General features: G+C 47.6%; 1 protein-coding gene across 1 annotated transcript in view; it reads right to left on the reverse strand.

Annotated features, from left to right (window-relative positions):
* ITGA11 (integrin subunit alpha 11) overlaps positions 1-17798 on the reverse strand; it is a 147518-nt gene that overhangs the window by 57689 nt on the left and 72031 nt on the right. The window contains exons 8-13 of the mRNA XM_075007012.1: positions 16208-16352; positions 12931-13096; positions 12153-12223; positions 6768-6912; positions 1418-1566; positions 857-997 (exon numbers count right to left, since the gene is read on the reverse strand). Coding sequence (XP_074863113.1) covers positions 857-997; positions 1418-1566; positions 6768-6912; positions 12153-12223; positions 12931-13096; positions 16208-16352 — 817 coding nt within the window. The remainder of the gene's footprint in view (positions 1-856; positions 998-1417; positions 1567-6767; positions 6913-12152; positions 12224-12930; positions 13097-16207; positions 16353-17798) is intronic.

Consider the following 17798-nt stretch of genomic DNA (forward strand, 5'->3'; position numbering starts at 1 on the left):
TGTGGCATCAGCTGGTCTCTTGCTGATCAACAGGTGGCATGATTTTGAGCAAGCCCCCGGCTGCATGGTGGAGGAGGAGCGGGACTGACTCCTGCCTTGCGTGCCGATGAAAATTCAGTCGTGTGCTACTCTTGGCACCTGTGCCAGGGTTTGCTGACCCCTGATCTAGGGTGTATGGGCACAGCACTTGGGTAAACAGCTCTGGTAGACACACCCACACTCGGTCTGACTGAACTAGAGTGCTAAGAACAGGAGTGTTATCATGGCAGAGGGTCTAGCCAGCCAAGTACAGTCCCATCTGAACTCTTAGGTAGGTCCTTGAGTGGCTCACTCAGCCCAGCAGCCATCCTGCCATGGTTATGCTGCTAGTTGTATCAGGCTGACGCCACCAAATCTAGTACATGTATCTCAACCTGAGCTGGAAAATACCCCTCCAGCCAGAGAGGGACCCGTGGTGTCCAAGCAGAGAGGACATCCCATCCATCAGCCTGGCCACCCAGAGAGATCCGGCGCTGTCTGCCTGAGCAGAGCAAGGGCCTCTGTCCAGGGCATCTGCCTCTCCACAGAAGCAGGCTGGCTGCACTCCTCTGCCTGCTCTCACCAACCTTCTTCCATTTGCATCAGGAAGGGAGTGTTCCCCTTGTCAGAACACTGACATTCTCCCACAGCAGTGGCTGCATCAGCCTGAGAACGGTGACCAATGCTGACCGTTCCCAAATCCTAGCAGAACGCCCAGGGCCAGGCGAGGGTCATGTCAGAGGACACCCATGTTTGAGGAAAGAGAATCAAAGCACTGGCTACTCCAAAGCCTCTTCTGGGGAAAGAGAAAAAGAATGAACAATGACAGCTTAATTACCTCTTTTAAAGTGTAGACGTACACCTTCCCCCGCTCACGGCCTTCACTGAAGTACATGGGGGCACCGACCAACAGAATATCTGTGATTCCATCACCGTTGACGTCGAGGGAGTTTATTTCGCTTCCGTAGTAGGAGCCGATCTGAAAGATCCGGAAAGGAGGAAGTGGTTGGAATGTAAACAAGCACGCCACATGTCTGACCTGTATTTCTACAGAACTGAGTACTTCATGGGTGACAGCCTTGGAGTGGGAGGAATTTTCAGCCTTCTGAAGGGAGATTACATTGAAAGTCCCTGCCTAGCCCATGAACAATGTAATCATTGAAACAAGGCTCGTGGATGTTGGAACTACGGGTGCGGGTAGAGGGGAGAAAGGGCAGGGGGTGGTGGTCCATTTACCTCTGATGAAGATCTAACTTTTTGTCCCTCGGGTTAGCTAGATGAGAACTATAAATCAGGATGGAAGGCTAATTTGAACTGCCATACACAGCAGTGCATTCAATCAGTCCTATTTCAGGTGTCTCCTCTGTAGCTTGTCCCTAGGCATCCCCTCCTGTTTTACCTGTTCTCCTTTCAAAGACTGGTGAATTGTTAGATCTCTGTTGCTGTGCATTGTAAAAATAATTGCTTTCCCAGTGTGGTTGAACCTGGGAGCTCCCGCAACATATATCCTTTCATGCTTCGGTGACATCACGGAGGTGACAGTGTAACCTACAAGACACAGAAATACAAGGTGAGCACTAACTTGAAATGAATCCACCAGCGTGGGAATTATGACCAGGCTCTGAGTCTGGCACAGGGTGGGATGCTATATAGAACACATGTAACAAATGACACAGACACATCTGGATACCAGAGAGCAGCTAAATCAATTGCATATTGTGTTTTCTAGCTGGACAATAAGTGTCCTGATTAGGGTTTTTCTGTTTGGCTCTTAGCAGACAGATAGAATCATAGCTTTCAAGGCCAGAAGAGAGTGTTGTGATTGTCTGATCTGATCTCCTGTATAACACAGGCCTGAAAACTGCCCCCAAAGACTTCCTAGAGCAGATCATGTAGAAAAACATTCAACCTTGGTTTAAAAATCATCAGTAGTAGAGAATCCACCAAGGCCCTGGGCAAAATAATTCCACTGGTTAATCATTCTTATGATGAAAAAGTTACTCCATATCTCTAGTCTGAATGTATGCACATGGATGCTTATCATTTGATCGCCCACTCCACTTCTTGAATCTCTCCCTTTATTGCAACATTGGTGGCTGACCATCTGGTTTCAATTAGTTCCTGGCTGCTAACCCAGCTGCAGACACCTGCCAGATCAGCAAACAGGAAACCAAGATTTCTCAAAAGATAAAGTTATTCAAACAAACCCAACACCTTTAACCTTATCTCTTGAAGTGCCCAAAATATATTGCTCAGGCCCTTCATTCCATCTCCTTGATCATTCAGAATACTAGCAGGAATTTGCAAGGTGTGGTGCTGCTAGCAAATCAAATCCAGAATAATATTGCAGTGGCAAATAAACCCATTATATTTTCCGACAGCCACCCTGTTTCACAGCTGATGTAAAATTATACAAACCATAACACTGTATTTGGATACAAAACCATGATGCATCATTATGCACAGCTAACTGTGGTGACATATAAAGAATCCTCCTAGCAGAGCACAGACCAGGTCTGAGTTGACTGCCCAAGTATAAAAGAGTTTAGTGATATCTAATGTCAAAATTATGGGTGCTATAGAAAGTTGTGATTCCAGGGACAATATTAGCTTCACGAACACTTTAAAAATAACCCTAACAAGTAAAAGCTTCAGGAGATCAGTGTATACTGGAGTTAAATGAAGATGTGTTGTTTGTACAGAAAGGGGACGTAAAACCAGGCAAAGGTGCTGAATTATACTGCTCCGAATAATCCAATTGAATCCCAGTGATTGATTTTACTTCAGCTCCAGAGTTTATAACCCTTGCTCTAAGCTAATCGACTGTGTGAGCTGGAAAGGCAGGGTTGGATTTTGCTAATGAACCTGACCACACTTTTTATTAAATGTACATGTATTGGTACCTTGGAAAGGGTTTATAGGTGATCAATGTTTTAATAAACGTTTAGTCTATTGTTAATGATTGTTAAAGAGTCCAGTGCACCAGTAAGATGTTTATAACCATCTACCCTAGGAGTTTTTAACCTTTTTTCATCTGCAGACCCCTAAAATTTTCAAATTGAGGTACGACCACTTTGGAAATCCTAGACATCGTTCACAGACCACAGATCAAAAACGACTGTTCTCTGGCACCAAGAAGCTTTTGTAGAACCCTTAGACTCCCGGGGTCCATCGACCATAGGTTGAAAATCACTGACCTAGTCCATCAGTAGAAGATGTTATTATCATCATCTCTAACACACATTCTCATACAAGGGGTTAGCACCTACTACTCATTTGCTAACATGTAACTTTCATATAAAGTGTGGATCAGGACTGGTTGGGTATCCAAGTAAGTACACACGCACAGCCAACATCTAGCACAAGAGTACTGGAACAATTTTTGAAAAGGGGGTATTGAAAGCCATTAAAACTGAACTGTAAATCTTGTATATAATGGAAACCACTTCAAGCCAGGGGTAGCTGCAGTATCACTACACCCGTAGTTGTAGCATGCATGATCCAGCAAATCCCTGTTTAAATGAGTACATTGTTTGTGGGCTAGGCGGGAGCTTTAGATGTTAGCTAGAAAAGAGACAAATCACTCCCAAATGCTTCCCTAAGGGCTAAAAGTGACACCCGATGACAATGGTCTCTCTGTTTCCATCCACGGGTGGAATAAATTTTGTTATGTGCACCAAGGCATGCGCAGATGTGCACCACCATAGAAACACAGGCTGGTGGCTCAGGGTGCTCTACTAATCAGCTGGGCAGCACCTTAACATCTCCTGAGTGGCCACCCAAGCGCTCAACTTACAGGGATCACTGCCTGACACACAAACCAGTATTCAAATGCAGGAAGCCTATTTATTACTATGGATGTGTGAGGGGACTGCAGCACTAACACAGAGAAACTGGCACACACTGCTAAGGATGGCACTACCACTTTTACCACCCAGGGTATTTATGGGTCTAAAGGTGATTGGCCACTGATCAGAAGTTCAGAGCGCACTTAGCAAAGAAGAAGTTTAGGGAGCACTGTAGGGCATTATAGACAAATAATGGTGAGATATTTCATTTCCAAGCTCTGGTTCTGTCCCTTTTGGTACTGAGTGATTTAAAGTGAAAACCTCGCAAGGAATCTGAAAAAAGATATTTTTAGGCAAAGAGAACTGACTGGGATTTATATTACAATCTCCCATTCCAAAACAAATGGGAAAGGAGCAAGGGCTCACTCTGGTTTTGGAGAAGAAATGCACTTATAATTCTCCCAGACAGTTTTCTGGAGCTGCTAGTTCGAAGGTGCCCCATGAAGATTTTGTGCTATTGTTGACTACTGATGGTCAGGAAGGTGGCATTTGGCTCAGATCAGGTTTAGGTGCTGTGGTCTGGGGTAGGAGTTGAAATAAGACTAAGATGTAGGTTCAGGTTGTGGTGTCAATTCAGGACCTGAAATCATGCAAGATCAGCTGGTTACCCCAAATTTCCATCTGCCAAAGCTGAAATCCCGTTAGACAGCAGCATGTGAATGAGAACAGCAGAAAAGGCCCCTTCTGCTTTTGGCTCTCACTCAGAACCAGTTGATAGGGGTAGGTTCCAACCTGGGAATTTAGGAGTCAGACTTAAAGGAGTTAGAATGAGGGTCTCTTTTGGCCTCAATTCACCATGTGGCTCTGACACTACACCTGTATTTCGTGTGTGCAAAAAAATTGTCGGTACAACTTTACCAGGCAAGCCCCCGGCACTCACTTATTTGCACTCAACAAAGGTTATGAGGCAGGGGGCAAAGGCAGCTTTATAGAACCTTTGCAGCCGGATCCTGGAGCTGCTGGATGTGCAGCCGACCCTCAGATAGGCTGCTCTACAGTACAGTGACAGCTCCCTTGTTTGTCCTCAGCATGGACTCATCCACTAGGATGCCAACTTATTTCTCATGCCGGGGGAATCTTGGAAGGGCTCTTTTACTGGCCCCGGTCCTGGACATGACTGCCCAGTTTGGGCCCTGGGCCAATGAAATTTTGTTGCTTTCTGGAGTGACATACCAGGGGCTGTTTTTCTCAGAGAGTTCCAGTTTTCGTATCTGATCCATTTGGGGCCATTAAGGAAGAGGGCCAAACGGCGCCCCTGTACACAGTCACTGCAGCAGGGTATTCTTTTGTAACCGGAGCTGCCGTGGTGCTATTTAAAGGCTGTCTCTCATCCAAGTGCAGTGACCACAGCACTGGTGAGACCAACCTGACACTCAGCTTGTAGCAACTCGCCCCATTGTTATGTTCTCCCATTCCTGGGAGTAGGATGTTGTGCTTGGGGCCTCTGATCTTCCTGATCACACAGAGCAGAGCTTGGGCATCTTTGCTCTATTACCGTGTAATCTCTGCTCCTACTTCCTGCCAGGTAGAGACTGGTTCCGAGCAGCATGCGGCTTGTAGTTCAAGTCAGTAGACTTCATTTTGAAAACGAGGCATATACACTCATCCCTCACTATACGAGCACCCCCCTGGTTCCCAAATTTCTGCTCATATGAGAAAACTCATAAGAGTAACGCTGAATTCCCATTAAAATACATGTAAAAGTCTCCAATTTGTTCCAAGTGCTTGTAACTTGACATAAACGAGTTGAGTTTAGGTACTTTTCTGATGTATTTGTAGAGTTGGGCACCAGAAATAGGATGTAGTGTATGTATGTACGTATGGAGAGCAGGGATTCCCAGCCTATGGGTTGGGACCCAACCATGGGTCACCATTAGATTTGTTAAGGGTCGCCAGCTGGGCAGTTCCAAGCTGCATGTGGCTGTTAAAGAAGCCATTTGCAGTTTCTTGACACTGCTGCCTCAGGCAGAGATCTATCACTAGAGACAGCAATTACCTTATGTCTAGGTGCTGAAAGCTTAACACTTGAGTTAATTGGTTTTAATGACAGTTACCTGCTGACAGCAAGAGGGCTGGGGAGCCACAAAGCCCAGCAGCCCGAGTGAAGAGGCTGCGGGAGGAGGAGCAGTGTCTAAGGCTGGGCCCATTTAGAGCTGTGGTTGGTGGGGTGGAATCTAAGGCTGGGGGTGGTTTAGGGATGTGTGGGGGGGTTAAGACTGGGGGAAGTTTGGGGCTGCTGGGGGATGCGAGTCTCCTTGCTCCCCGGCCAGGGACCCTGAGGCTTGCTCATATTAGCGAGGGAAGTTTACTCATCTAGTGAACATAGGTGGGTATACATGTCCCTCGTTTTAGCGAGTACTCGTAAGTATAGTACTCTTTAAATGAGGGACGGGTGTATTATTATTCCTGCACTCCACTAGCCGTGTATGGAGCTGATTGCCCCACCAGATACATCCTCTTTAGCCATGGCAGGTCAGCAGTGTGTTTTAAAGCTCCCCAGGGAGAACCACTGGTGACCTGTGTGGATCAGAACACCAGAATTTACATGGCTTTTTTATTGTGTATTCCTGTAGGCTTCGACTTTACTTTGCATCCTCCACTAGTTCAATACTCAGTGGGCTTTATCAGTGACCAAGGGCCAGTATCTCTCTTGCATAAGCACACTGACTCCTAGGACTGGAAGAGACTTCAGGAGGTCATCAAATCCAACTCCTGCTGAAAGCAGGACCAGTCCCAGCCCAGGGGCACAGCAAGGTGCCTAATTTATTTTTGCTGGCAGAGGTGTTTCTATGAGCACTGGCCGATGGGGTCTGCTGTGAAAGAGTCTGACAGAAACGATCTAAAAATGTCAAAACGATGAATGTAGTCTGGGAACAGAGCCGTCCGGTGTGATCTCTTTACCTAGGTATGCTCCATGGTTCTTCAGCTCCTCTGGGAATTCTTGGAGATACAATTCCCGACGAGGAATGACTTTTCCACTGCCGGTTTCTTTGAGTACGGCTCCATTCCAGTCATAGGCTCCCACGGCCCCAAGCAAAATCCCATCCTGCAGTGAACACAAAGGAGCTGCAGCTGCTGAAAGAGGTTTCGATGCAAACGTCAAACACCATGTGAATCCAGACAAACTGACCACACCACAGACAGAAACCAACTGAGATATGAAAGCACCAGCAATGCTGAAGTGGTGCCCAAAAGGGCCAAATTTGGGCTTGCTTTTAAAGCTGCACAAGCACTAGGTAAATCCTCTGTCTGGGAGCACAAAGGAATCCTACTCTGAATCAATGAGAACGTTTGAGAGGTGGACGGGTGATCCCTTCCCAGTAGCGGCAGCTGGTCAAAGCAGAGTCACCGCTTGCCCTACTGGTTGCACTTGGGGCCAAGTCTGCTAGACACGCCCACTCCCCAGATTGATCCACCCCCTTTGATAGCCAGTGCACCTGAGAATATGGCAGTGAGGGCACCCGGAGCTTTAGCTTTACGCCTGCTCAGGGAGGACACCCAGTGCTTAAGACTGCTAGAGCCTGCATGCTGTCTCTGTCCGCCTGCCTCCACTGGTGTGCAGCCATGCGACACTCGTGCTGCATTTGGTACAGGACTTGCAGGATCAAAGCCTTTGTTAACCCTGTCTCATCAAGTCCTCATCCCATTGCAGAGAAAGCAGAGAGCAAGGAAGGCCAATGGGGCTGATCTTTGTGCTGCTGCAGCCATCAGAAGACCATCCTGACGTCTGCGTCCCTGGAGGGCATGTGGAAGGTGTGCCAGGGGTTGCTCTCAGTTACTCCAGGCCTCAAACTGGCTCCCAGCCAACTTCTAGGATTCAAGAGGGACAAAGGAGACTTACAGCAACTTTTCATATCCCCTTTGGTTTCTGTGCCAAACAGCGCAGCAGGGCCCAGGGACTGGACCCATTATTGACAGAATCTGAACAGTCTGGTCTGGGACTGCTGGTAGGGGCCTTCCAGGAGCAATCATTTAATCACACGCTGCAGCAGCCAGCCTGTCCTCAGCCCTGCAGAAGCGTAATCATAAGTGCGGCTAAAACCAAAGTCTGACTAAGAGCATCCTGAGTCAGGGCTAAAAATATTAAAATAAATCAGCCTGGCAGCGGCCTTTCATTACACGGCAGATGGGAAATCGAGAGTCCAGCTTTTCTCAGCCCATATCCCTGAGCTCACTGCAAACCTCTAGGATTGTGGTTCCCAACCTGGGGTACACAGACCTCTGTGGATGCATGAGGGTATTGCAGGGGGTCCAGAAAAAGAAAGAAAGACAGAAAAATGATCATAGAGGGTCAGTTTTAAAGAAATTGCAAAGTTACAATCAATCGTTACTTCAAACTTAAATCTCTTCCAGTAATGTTGTTAATTGCGGCCCAAAGGTTTATGTTGTGCTTTCCTTTGTCATTTAATGATGTGTGCATAGGGGCTAGAATTGGCTTTGATGGGGTCCGTGAAGGCTTTGGGGGTCCACACTAAAGAAAAGTTTGGGAGCCACTGATCTAGGAGTAGAGGGCCCAACGTGGTGTGCGTGGGATTCCCAGCACCAGGAGACCCAGCAGGGAGTGGGGTGACACACACGCTAAATAAAGCACTAGGAGGATGATTATACCAGGACAGTACTAAGCTTCTGTTATGTCCTTCTAGAGATCTGAAGTGGAATTTCCAGAAGAGTCAGTGACTATTAGGAGCGCCTCCCTTTGCCTTTGAGAGCCAAGGGACCGGACCACGAACACACACCAGAGCCTTGGGGCCGTCTTTATGCCCTAATCTTGCTCCCAGGGAGACAAATGAGGGTTTAGATCGTTGACTTACTGGGGAGCCATCAGTCTCAGAGGGGTGGCTGTGTTAGTCCTTAGCTCCCCAAAACTCCCAAGCAGGCCCTGTAGCACCTTTAAGACTAACAGTTCTATTTATTAGATCATGAGCTGCCATTAGTGACGTCAGAAGAGTTAGACTGGAGTCAAGGTTAATTTTTGGGCCCCTTTCTCAGTTTAAAATATTAGTTGCCATGTTAACGTCCATGACAATTATTCCCCTTGTGAGGCATATGGACAAATCCCACCAAAAGCCAGAAGTTTGAAATGAATGAGAGTAACGAGGAGAATCTAATTTTTTGGTTTGGCCTATAGAAAAGTATCAGCTTTTTTTGTGTGTGTGGGGGGGGCAGCTTTCCTGCTATTTAAATTTGTAGGCTTTGTATTTATTTGGCTTGATAAGTTTTAGAAAAAAGCAAGACAAAGATATTCCCACAAATCACATTTGTCATTTGCAGAACAAACATAGCAAGGAAATGTTTCAAGGAAGCAACACTCCAAAGCATTCACACAAAGGTGTGTTTTCAAAACTACTATATTGATCCTACCAGTACTATCCTTTGCACCTTATTACACTACATTTCAGTAGGGAACTACACATTTAGAAGACCATCTACATTTGGAAGCTGTTAAATCCAAGTGCCAAATTAGTAAGTCAAATATTTCCACATGTGCCAACTCCTGCAAACTTCTCAGCTCTGGCAAGACTACTAAAAGGTCTGTCCTCGAGACAACAACAAAGCAAGGCTGTAGACTGGTTAAAAGCTGTTGATCCTTCTGGCGAAGTAGCAGCACTGGCTGGAGAGGCAGCTGCTCCGCCACCCTCCTGGCAGGATAACGGGTACTGGACAGCAGCTGTGAGCAGGTGCAGAGAAAGGCAGGATGGAAAAGGAAGCCAGGAAACAGAGCTGGAGAAAGCTGTTTCCTGGGTAACATGTGAGATCATGTCTGCAGTCATGTTTCCACCTGCCAAGTTGGTATATAAGTAATGGCCCGTGTAACGCATGGCCAGATTTAACAGCTCAGCCTGCCTTTGCATGTGGATAGCTTTCAGTATTTCAATCTGTGCTAGGTTTTTAAAGCCAGAACCACCCTAACTTAAGACCAGAGATGGAAAAAGTGCCCCAAAAGTTACCTGAGTGAAAGTCCAGCTGCTCATTCAGCACCTCCTTTGCATAACGGCAGCCACTCGCCACGTCAGAAGTGCTGCGTTTGAACTTTAAAATAGCCATGTAGATGGGGTTCTTTTGAAAAGAAGCCCCGTTTTTGAAAGCACCCTTCTTCCTTAGGATCTGCTGCATCTAGATACCCCTTTCGAAAGGAAGGAGTAATGTAGATGCAGTGGTGGAAAACCACTTGAGTAAAAGCACACCCCCCCAGCTTGATTGTACTCAAGTATCCAGAAGGGAAAGTACGTTTACTCAAGTAACTTTTGGGGCACTCCCCCCACTTTAGACTGATCCAAAGTCCCTTAAAGGAAAGCCTCCCCCTGACTTCACACATCATGTGAAAGGGGCTGCAGTTGTGCAGAGAAGGAACAATTGCAAGGGGTTCGGTCTGCTGGGGCAGTGTGAAGCTGCCCCCAACCCACGTCCCATGCAGACCGAGGCAGAAGCATTGCAGTGGTGCAGGGCCCAGCTGGAGATGGGGGCCTGGCAGAGGCTCTCACAGAGCACTAGTTGGCTGTGAAAACACTGGGGATGCCAGTAATGCTGCCACGAGGTGTAAGCTGGCCCCTGCAGTAACTGCTTAGTGAGCCACGCCACCTTGCTCTCCCTTCCTCCATTTCCTCTGCTCATGCTGATTCAGGCCAATCTTGCCCCCAGCGGGCTGGGTTCAAATTCTGGGCTTTGCCATAGACTCCCCCTGGGACAAATCTCATTCTGTTCCCATTGCGAGGACAGTTCTCTGAAAGCATCCACGCAGTGTGCAGCAGCAGTCAAAAACGCAAATAGGGTGTTAGGAACTATTAAAAAAGGGATAGAAAATAAGACAAAGAATATCTTACTGCCACTATATAAAACTATGGTACGTCCACATCTTGAGTACTGCGTACAGATGTGGTCTCCTCACCTCAAAAAGATATATTGGCATTAGAAAAGGTTGAGAAAAGGGCAACTAAAATGATGAGGGGTTTGGAACAGGTCCCATATGAGGAGAGGTTAAAGAGACTGGGACTTTTCAGTTTAGAAAAGAGGAGACTGAGGGGCGATATGATAGAAGTATATAAAATCATGAGCGGTGTGGAGAGGGTGAATAAAGAAAAACTATTTACTTGTTCCCATAATATAAGAACTAGAGGACACCACATGAAATTAATGGGTAGCAGGCTTAAAACTAACAAAAGAAAGTTCGTTTTCACACAGCGCACAGTCAACGTGTGGAACTCCTTGCCAGAGGAGGCTGTGAAATCTAGGACTGTAACAGAGTTCAAAGAAGAGCTAGATAAATTCATGGAGGTTAGGTCCATAAAAGGCTTTTAGCCAGTGGGTAGGAATGGTGTCCCTGGCCTCTGTTTGCCAAAGGCTAGAGGTGGATGGCAGGAGACAAGTCGCTTGATCATTGTCTGCCACTGTCAGCAGATGGGATACTGGGCTAGATGGATCTTTGGTCTTCTCCAGTAATGGCCATTCTTGTGTTATGTTCTTATAATGCACTTTCTTTCTCCCGCTTTTGCCTTGTTCATTTCAAAGGTCAGCACTAGCTTGCATTAAATGTTTATGTGCCCCATCTCCTGCTAGAGTGAATAACTAAAAAAAACAAAAACAAAAACCAAACAAACCCGCGGTGACTCATTCATTTGCCCTCCTATTTTGAGATGTCCGAGACCCATAAACACATTTAATTGTGTTTTTAAACATGGGTTAAACTGTTTGGAGAACCTGGACTGCCACCCAAGTTCCAGTGAGGAGTCAGCTCAGTTCACAGTGCTGGTTCCAGCTCCCTGCTCCCTTCAGCTCCATGTTCTGAGGAAGTGGTGCCACTCAATAAAACTTCAGCGGACATCTCGGAAATGTGCTGGATGGGTTAGGTTAAAGTTTAAAGAGATAGCGTAGCCACACTGAATGAACACACAACTCCCCACACCTAGCTGGAGTGGTGCAAGGGTTGAATTTGGCACCGGGGCTCCAGAGAAAAATTATTTTCATTTCAATGTGGATCCAACATGCTCCTAAAAATCCAGGTGTTGCCTCTTCAATGGCATCACTTTCTATCAGGAGAAAACGGAAACACGTCCAAGATGTTTAGTCTGGAAGTTCGTATCAATTCACAGTAGGGACCACGGGCTATCTCCAAACCCTAAGGCTCATGACAGCCTTATGGGCCATGAATATGCAACATGGACTCATACACAATGAAACCAAAAGCTCTAGGTTGGTGCTGTTCCAAGGAGAGTCACCTAGCACTGCCCCTAGAAGGATTACCTCTCAAAAATACTTAAACAGAAGAGAAAACCAGATCTGTTCTCTTACTTCCACAATGTGTGATGAAAATCCAGTCTGGGACATTTCAAGTCCAAAGGAGATTTCATTTTTGTTGGTACCTAGAATAAAACATAAGGTGTTTGCATTAAAGATCTGTTCTAGGCAAGGTGGCCAGCTACTGAATAAAATTAGGCGCAACGAATCATGACCTCCCCATGTCACTTCAGAACATGAACGGCCAATTCCTCAGCTGGGGTAAAGTGGCATTCACTGAAATGTAAGAGAATTACAACAATTCACATGAGCCTGTGTAGAAGTGCCTTGTTTTCTCATGGGGATCCATACAGTTACAACAGAATACGGGTGTAGATGATCTCACCCCAAACCAACTCCCAGACTAAGCCCAGGCCAAATTTCAAAGGCCTCTTGGAAACATTAAAGATCTTTGAATAAAGATTGCAAAATTATTTTTATCACGGAAAACACTGGACAACCTTAACTTGAGGGCCATTGTAGCCCCCCGTCGGTCAGAGGTGCAGAACATGTTCTGTGTACAGAATGTCTTTCAACACATAATTGGACGAAGGCAGTTATTTTAGTTTACGAAGCATGATGTTAATAATGTTGCGAAAATTCCCAGCAGACTGCATTTTAATTAGAAGGTCAAATGCTTGAGGTGGTTAACAAGGAAAGCTGCACGTTAAACCTAAAAAAGCAGCAGTTCTCTGTCACCCACATGGCATGACACGGAAGATGGTCTGTAGAAACACGCAGAAGTTAGAAACATAATATACCTGCTAGAAAGCAGGAGATACGCATCTCTCACCTTCCAGACTAAATATCCTCTCTCCCAGTGCATCCACAATATCCTTAAGTGCCGCTTCGTCTGTGACGTTAAAGAAATGCTTGTCATCTGGGTCACTTGCTATGAATTTTATTTCATTCAAAAATGCTTCTGGATTGATCCCTCTTCTGTTATAATACCCCAGAACCTGGATGTGAAAAACAAAAATAAGTTGTGCAGTTTTTTCACCTACTGGGCAGAGCTTTCCCAAGATGCAAAGGGGCCGGTTTTCAAGAGGGTGGCCTCCCTTTATGAAGGTTGCATCTGACATCCATAAAATCAGCCCTATGTTTTGCATTTGCTGTTCAGCTACAGGGTGGGGCTGGGAAGGGAGACGCGCACTGGGACAGGCGCCTACCAGTTACTGCTCTTGACCTCTGGCTCCTTGCCTCTGTCAGGGTGACAGAGATACCAGGCTCCTGATCCTTAGTGGGAATCTTTTTGCTTCCACCCACAACTGTGTGACAGCCCTTTAAGGTGTGGTAGGAGAACCCAGATTCTCCCTCTGCTCCGGATCCCAGACACAGAGGGAAGCGATACCAGCAGGGTCCTTCCTGCAGAGTCTGTTTGCTTCCCTGGGCTGCTGCCTACTCAAGAGTCCCTTCAGGTTGGGGCATAGCTTCTAGATTCTGACCAGCAGGCCTGACGATGGAGGGGGAAGGGGACAAAGGCTCCAGGGCCTGGTGACCCAAGGGGGCCAAGGACTCCTTGCTGTTGCTGCTAGAGGCCCTTTAAATCACTGCTAGAGTCCTGTGTGGCACCGGCCAGAACCCCAGACAGCACTGAAGGGCTGGTGGGGGAGAGGCTAACCCAGCTCTGCCTCTTCCACTCTGTCCGGCAGTGCACAGCTGGGTCATGGGCTTGCACACCTGGCACGGGGGCCTGTTGCCAAACAGTCAATTGCAAAGAAGGAGAATACAAAGGAGCAGCACTCTGCAGACTTGCAGAGTCCCAGGGGGAGTGTTGGCTGGGAAAGGCATTGCTGGAGGCCCTACCTGTCTGGCTTCCTGGAGAAGGGGATTCATTTCTCCCGCAACCTGTCCTCCACCCTGGCCAGGGTTTCTGAGTTCCCTACACCCTGCTCCTTGAGTAAAAGCACCCCCACCAGCTTGATTGTACTCAAGTATCCAGAAGGGAAAGTACTTTTACTCAAGTAACTTTTGGGGCACTCCCCCCACCCCCTTTTTAGACTGATCCAAAGTCCCTTAAAGGAAAGCCTCCCCCTGACTTCACATATCACGTGAAAGGGGCTGGAGTTGTGCAGAGAAGGAATAATTGCAAGGGGTCCGGTCTGCGGGGGCAGTGTGAAGCTGCCCCCAACCCACGTCCCATGCAGATCGAGGCAGAAGCACTGCAGTGGTGCAGGGCCCAGCTGGAGATGGGGGCCTGGCAGAGGCTCTCACAGAGCACTAGTTGGCTGTGAAAACATCGGGGACGCCAGTAATGCTGCCATGAGGTGTAAGCTGGCCCCTGCAGTAACTGCTTAGTGAGCCACGCCATCTTGCTTTCCCTTCCTCCATTTCCTCCGCTCATGCTGATTCAGGCCCACCTTGCCCCCAGCGGGCTGGGTTCAAATTCTGGGCTTTGCCATAGACTCCCCCTGGGACAAATCTCATTCTGTTCCCATTGCGAGGACAGTTCTCTGAAAGCATCCACGCAGTGTGCAGCAGCAGTCAAAAACGCAAATAGGGTGTTAGAAAATAAGACAAAGAATTTCTTACTGCCACTATATAAAACTATGGTACGTCCACATCTTGAGTACTGCGTACAGATGTGGTCTCCTCACCTCAAAAAGATATATTGGCATTAGAAAAGGTTGAGAAAAGGGCAACTAAAATGATGGGGGGTTTGGAACAGGTCCCATATGAGGAGAGCTTAAAGAGATTGGGACTTTTCAGTTTAGAAAAGAGGAGACTGAGGGGCCATATGATAGAGGTATATAAAATCATGAGCGGTGTGGAGAGGGTGAATAAAGAAAAACTATTTACTTGTTCCCATAATATAAGAACTGGAGGACACCACATGAAATTAATGGGTAGCAGGCTTAAAACTAATAAAAGAAAGTTCATTTTCACACAGCACACAGTCAACATGTGGAACTCCTTGCCAGAGGAGGCTGTGAAATCTAGGACTGTAATAGAGTTCAAAGAAGAGCTAGATAATGGTGTTGAATCATGATGGGGATGTTCGGCCCACCAACCACAGGTGGGGGCAACGGGGGCAGCTGCCTGAGTGCCCAGCTTTTCCAAGGAGGCCGGAGCTCCAGCCACCACTGCTGCAGACGTAGCAGTGGTGGTGGCCAGAACTCCAGGCCCCTTTGAAACACCATGGCAGTGTTGTACCGCTGCCCTGCACCTGGCTCTGAGGGAGCGTGTGTGTGTGTGGGGAGCAGCCAGGGCTGATGGCTTCAAGCCCCACGCCTGCTGACATTGGCCCCACCCCTTGTGGGGCAGGCATCTATGTTCCTCGCCTTACTTGCCCCCCCAGGCCCGCAGTGGCTGTCAGCTCCGCTGGGATGTGGATATTAAGAGTGACATGAAGCACGATTGGAGTAAATGGAGGAAGACGATGGGAAGTCTCCCTCAGATATGAATGTGCCAAGTAAACTAAAGAGCAAAGCATGTCAGATTGTGATGAGGCCAGCCATGACTTAGGCATGAGACTATCAACCAATGAAGAAGAGAGAACAGCTGCCTCACGCTGCCAAGATGAGACTGGTCAGGCGGATGCTGGGTAAAATCAGAGCAGATAGTGGCTTTGCAATGAAATGATATGAGCCACGATGCAGTAGCCTCATCAGAGAAAGGCTGAAGGAATATCGCCTGAAGTGACTGGGTCGCCTGGATCAGAGAGGTCAGATGCAGCGGGTCTTTGCCCACGAAAGCTTATGCTACAAAATGTCTGTTAGTCTATAAGGTGCCACAAGACTTCTTGTGGGTCACCTGGGGTACGCTGGCGGAACAGAACAAGAGCTAGTCACAGACAAAGGCCATGATGAAGACCTTGTGAAAGGGAGCAGGAGATACTGAAGGAGAATGGGCAGAAGCTTGGTGACAGCTTGGAGGGGGTGCTTGAGAAGATGCTTGGAGATGAAGAAGCAGAGTGTCTAACCTGGCCTGATAGGACAAGGCACAGAAGAAGAATGGCCCAGTGTTATTACTAGTTTGTACCCAGTTCACAGCTAGGGAAGCTCAGGCAGACACAAAGCAGGTCACTATGGAGGCGCTATAGTTGATTGTTAAATAGGAGAGTGACTTACTGCCACAGCATATCTGGTGACATTGTCCTTTTCACTGTCTTCAATCACCTTCTCCAGGTCTGGGCTGTCATGGGACTCCCCATCGGTGATTACGATCATCACCTTCTTGGCTCCCTTCCGCCCACCTTTCTGAAAGGCTTCTGAGCTGCAATGAAAAGGAAACATGCGGCTGTGCACAGCAGCCCGTGGGCTGCAGGAAGCTTCTTCTTATCAGAACGTAGCTTAAAGTGTACATGGCCAGACTGGGTGTGCTTCGCATGTGTCAGGCTGGCATGTGCCACTGACATGAAAAACTCCCTCTTTGGTCTGAACTCCAGGCGAACCAGAACAAGGCCCACGATTCTCATTCCGTTCAGACAGGTCTGCCAATGGGGTGGGGTGGGGAGGAAGGGGACAGTTGTCCCCGGCCCAGTGTTTCAAAGGGCAGTGGCAGCTGAAGCTCCAGGACCCTTTTACGTACTACAGTCTGCAGCTGCTTCTCTGCACAGTTGGGGGGTGGGGCCGAGACTCAGGGCTGGCCGTCTTTGGCCACATCCCTTATGCCCATGGCACCTCCCCTTCTGGAGGTACGGATCTGGGCCCCCTCCCACTTTGCCCCAGGGCCCATGGTGGCCGTTAGCCCTGCTGCTTTCAGATCAACAGGAATCTACTCTGGGGATGATTCACAAGCCACAACCTGTTATTTTAATAGGCTTCTAATTCTTAAATTAAAAAGGAAATTAACAAAATATAGGATTCTGGGAAAGCTTTTCGGTATTAATGAACAGTGTTTCCTCATAGTGGAGCTAACTGAAAACTCCCTGAGAAATTATTCCATTAAATCAGAGGACTTGCTCCAGGTTTACAGCCGTGTACTAGATCAGAATCCACCTCAATGTTTGTATTCACATGTGCCCCTAAATTCAATTTGAACTAGGAGCGACAGTCTTAAGGTTTAATGTTCCACATTCCTGTGAATCTCTCAGCACTTGCAGCTCTGCAACCAAAGAGCAAGAGACGGGGTCAAGAAAAAAACCAGATCTGAACAGCAGGTGGGTCTGGTCTTTATCCAGCTCTGCGGTGCCTTGCTCAGGTGGACCAGAACTCCCCCACCTGCTGGGCTAGGTCGTATTTCTGATTTGACGCTGGATCTGAACAGTGCAACTCTGCTTAGGTTCAGAAAGAGGCACCCTGAAATAAATGGGCCTCATGCAGTGTTCCCTCTATTTTTTCCATCAGAGGGCAGAATAAATTTTGTTATGTGCACCCAGGCATAAGCAGATGAACACCACGAATAGAAACACACTGCTGTTGGATGTAGGCAGCTGTGAGCACTCTGGTGATCACCTGACTCTCTCCTGGGAGGCCACCCAAGTGCTCATGTTACAGGGAAGACTGGCCTGATTCCTGTTGTCCTGCTCAGCACAAAGCATGCAGAGAACCAGCTGAAGCAACAGTCTGGGGATTTCCTTGGTCCAGTGTAGAGCCACCCTAACCAGGTCTATGCTCCTTTAACCCAGCCGGAGGGCAGAGATATATTGGGGGTGGTAATGCTTAGCTGGTGGAAGAGGGCCCTGGGACTGTGCAGGGGCTGAAACGATCCCAGTCAGCT

Source organism: Carettochelys insculpta, chromosome 12 (assembly GCF_033958435.1).
Source record: "Carettochelys insculpta isolate YL-2023 chromosome 12, ASM3395843v1, whole genome shotgun sequence".
NCBI lineage: Eukaryota > Metazoa > Chordata > Testudines > Carettochelyidae > Carettochelys > Carettochelys insculpta.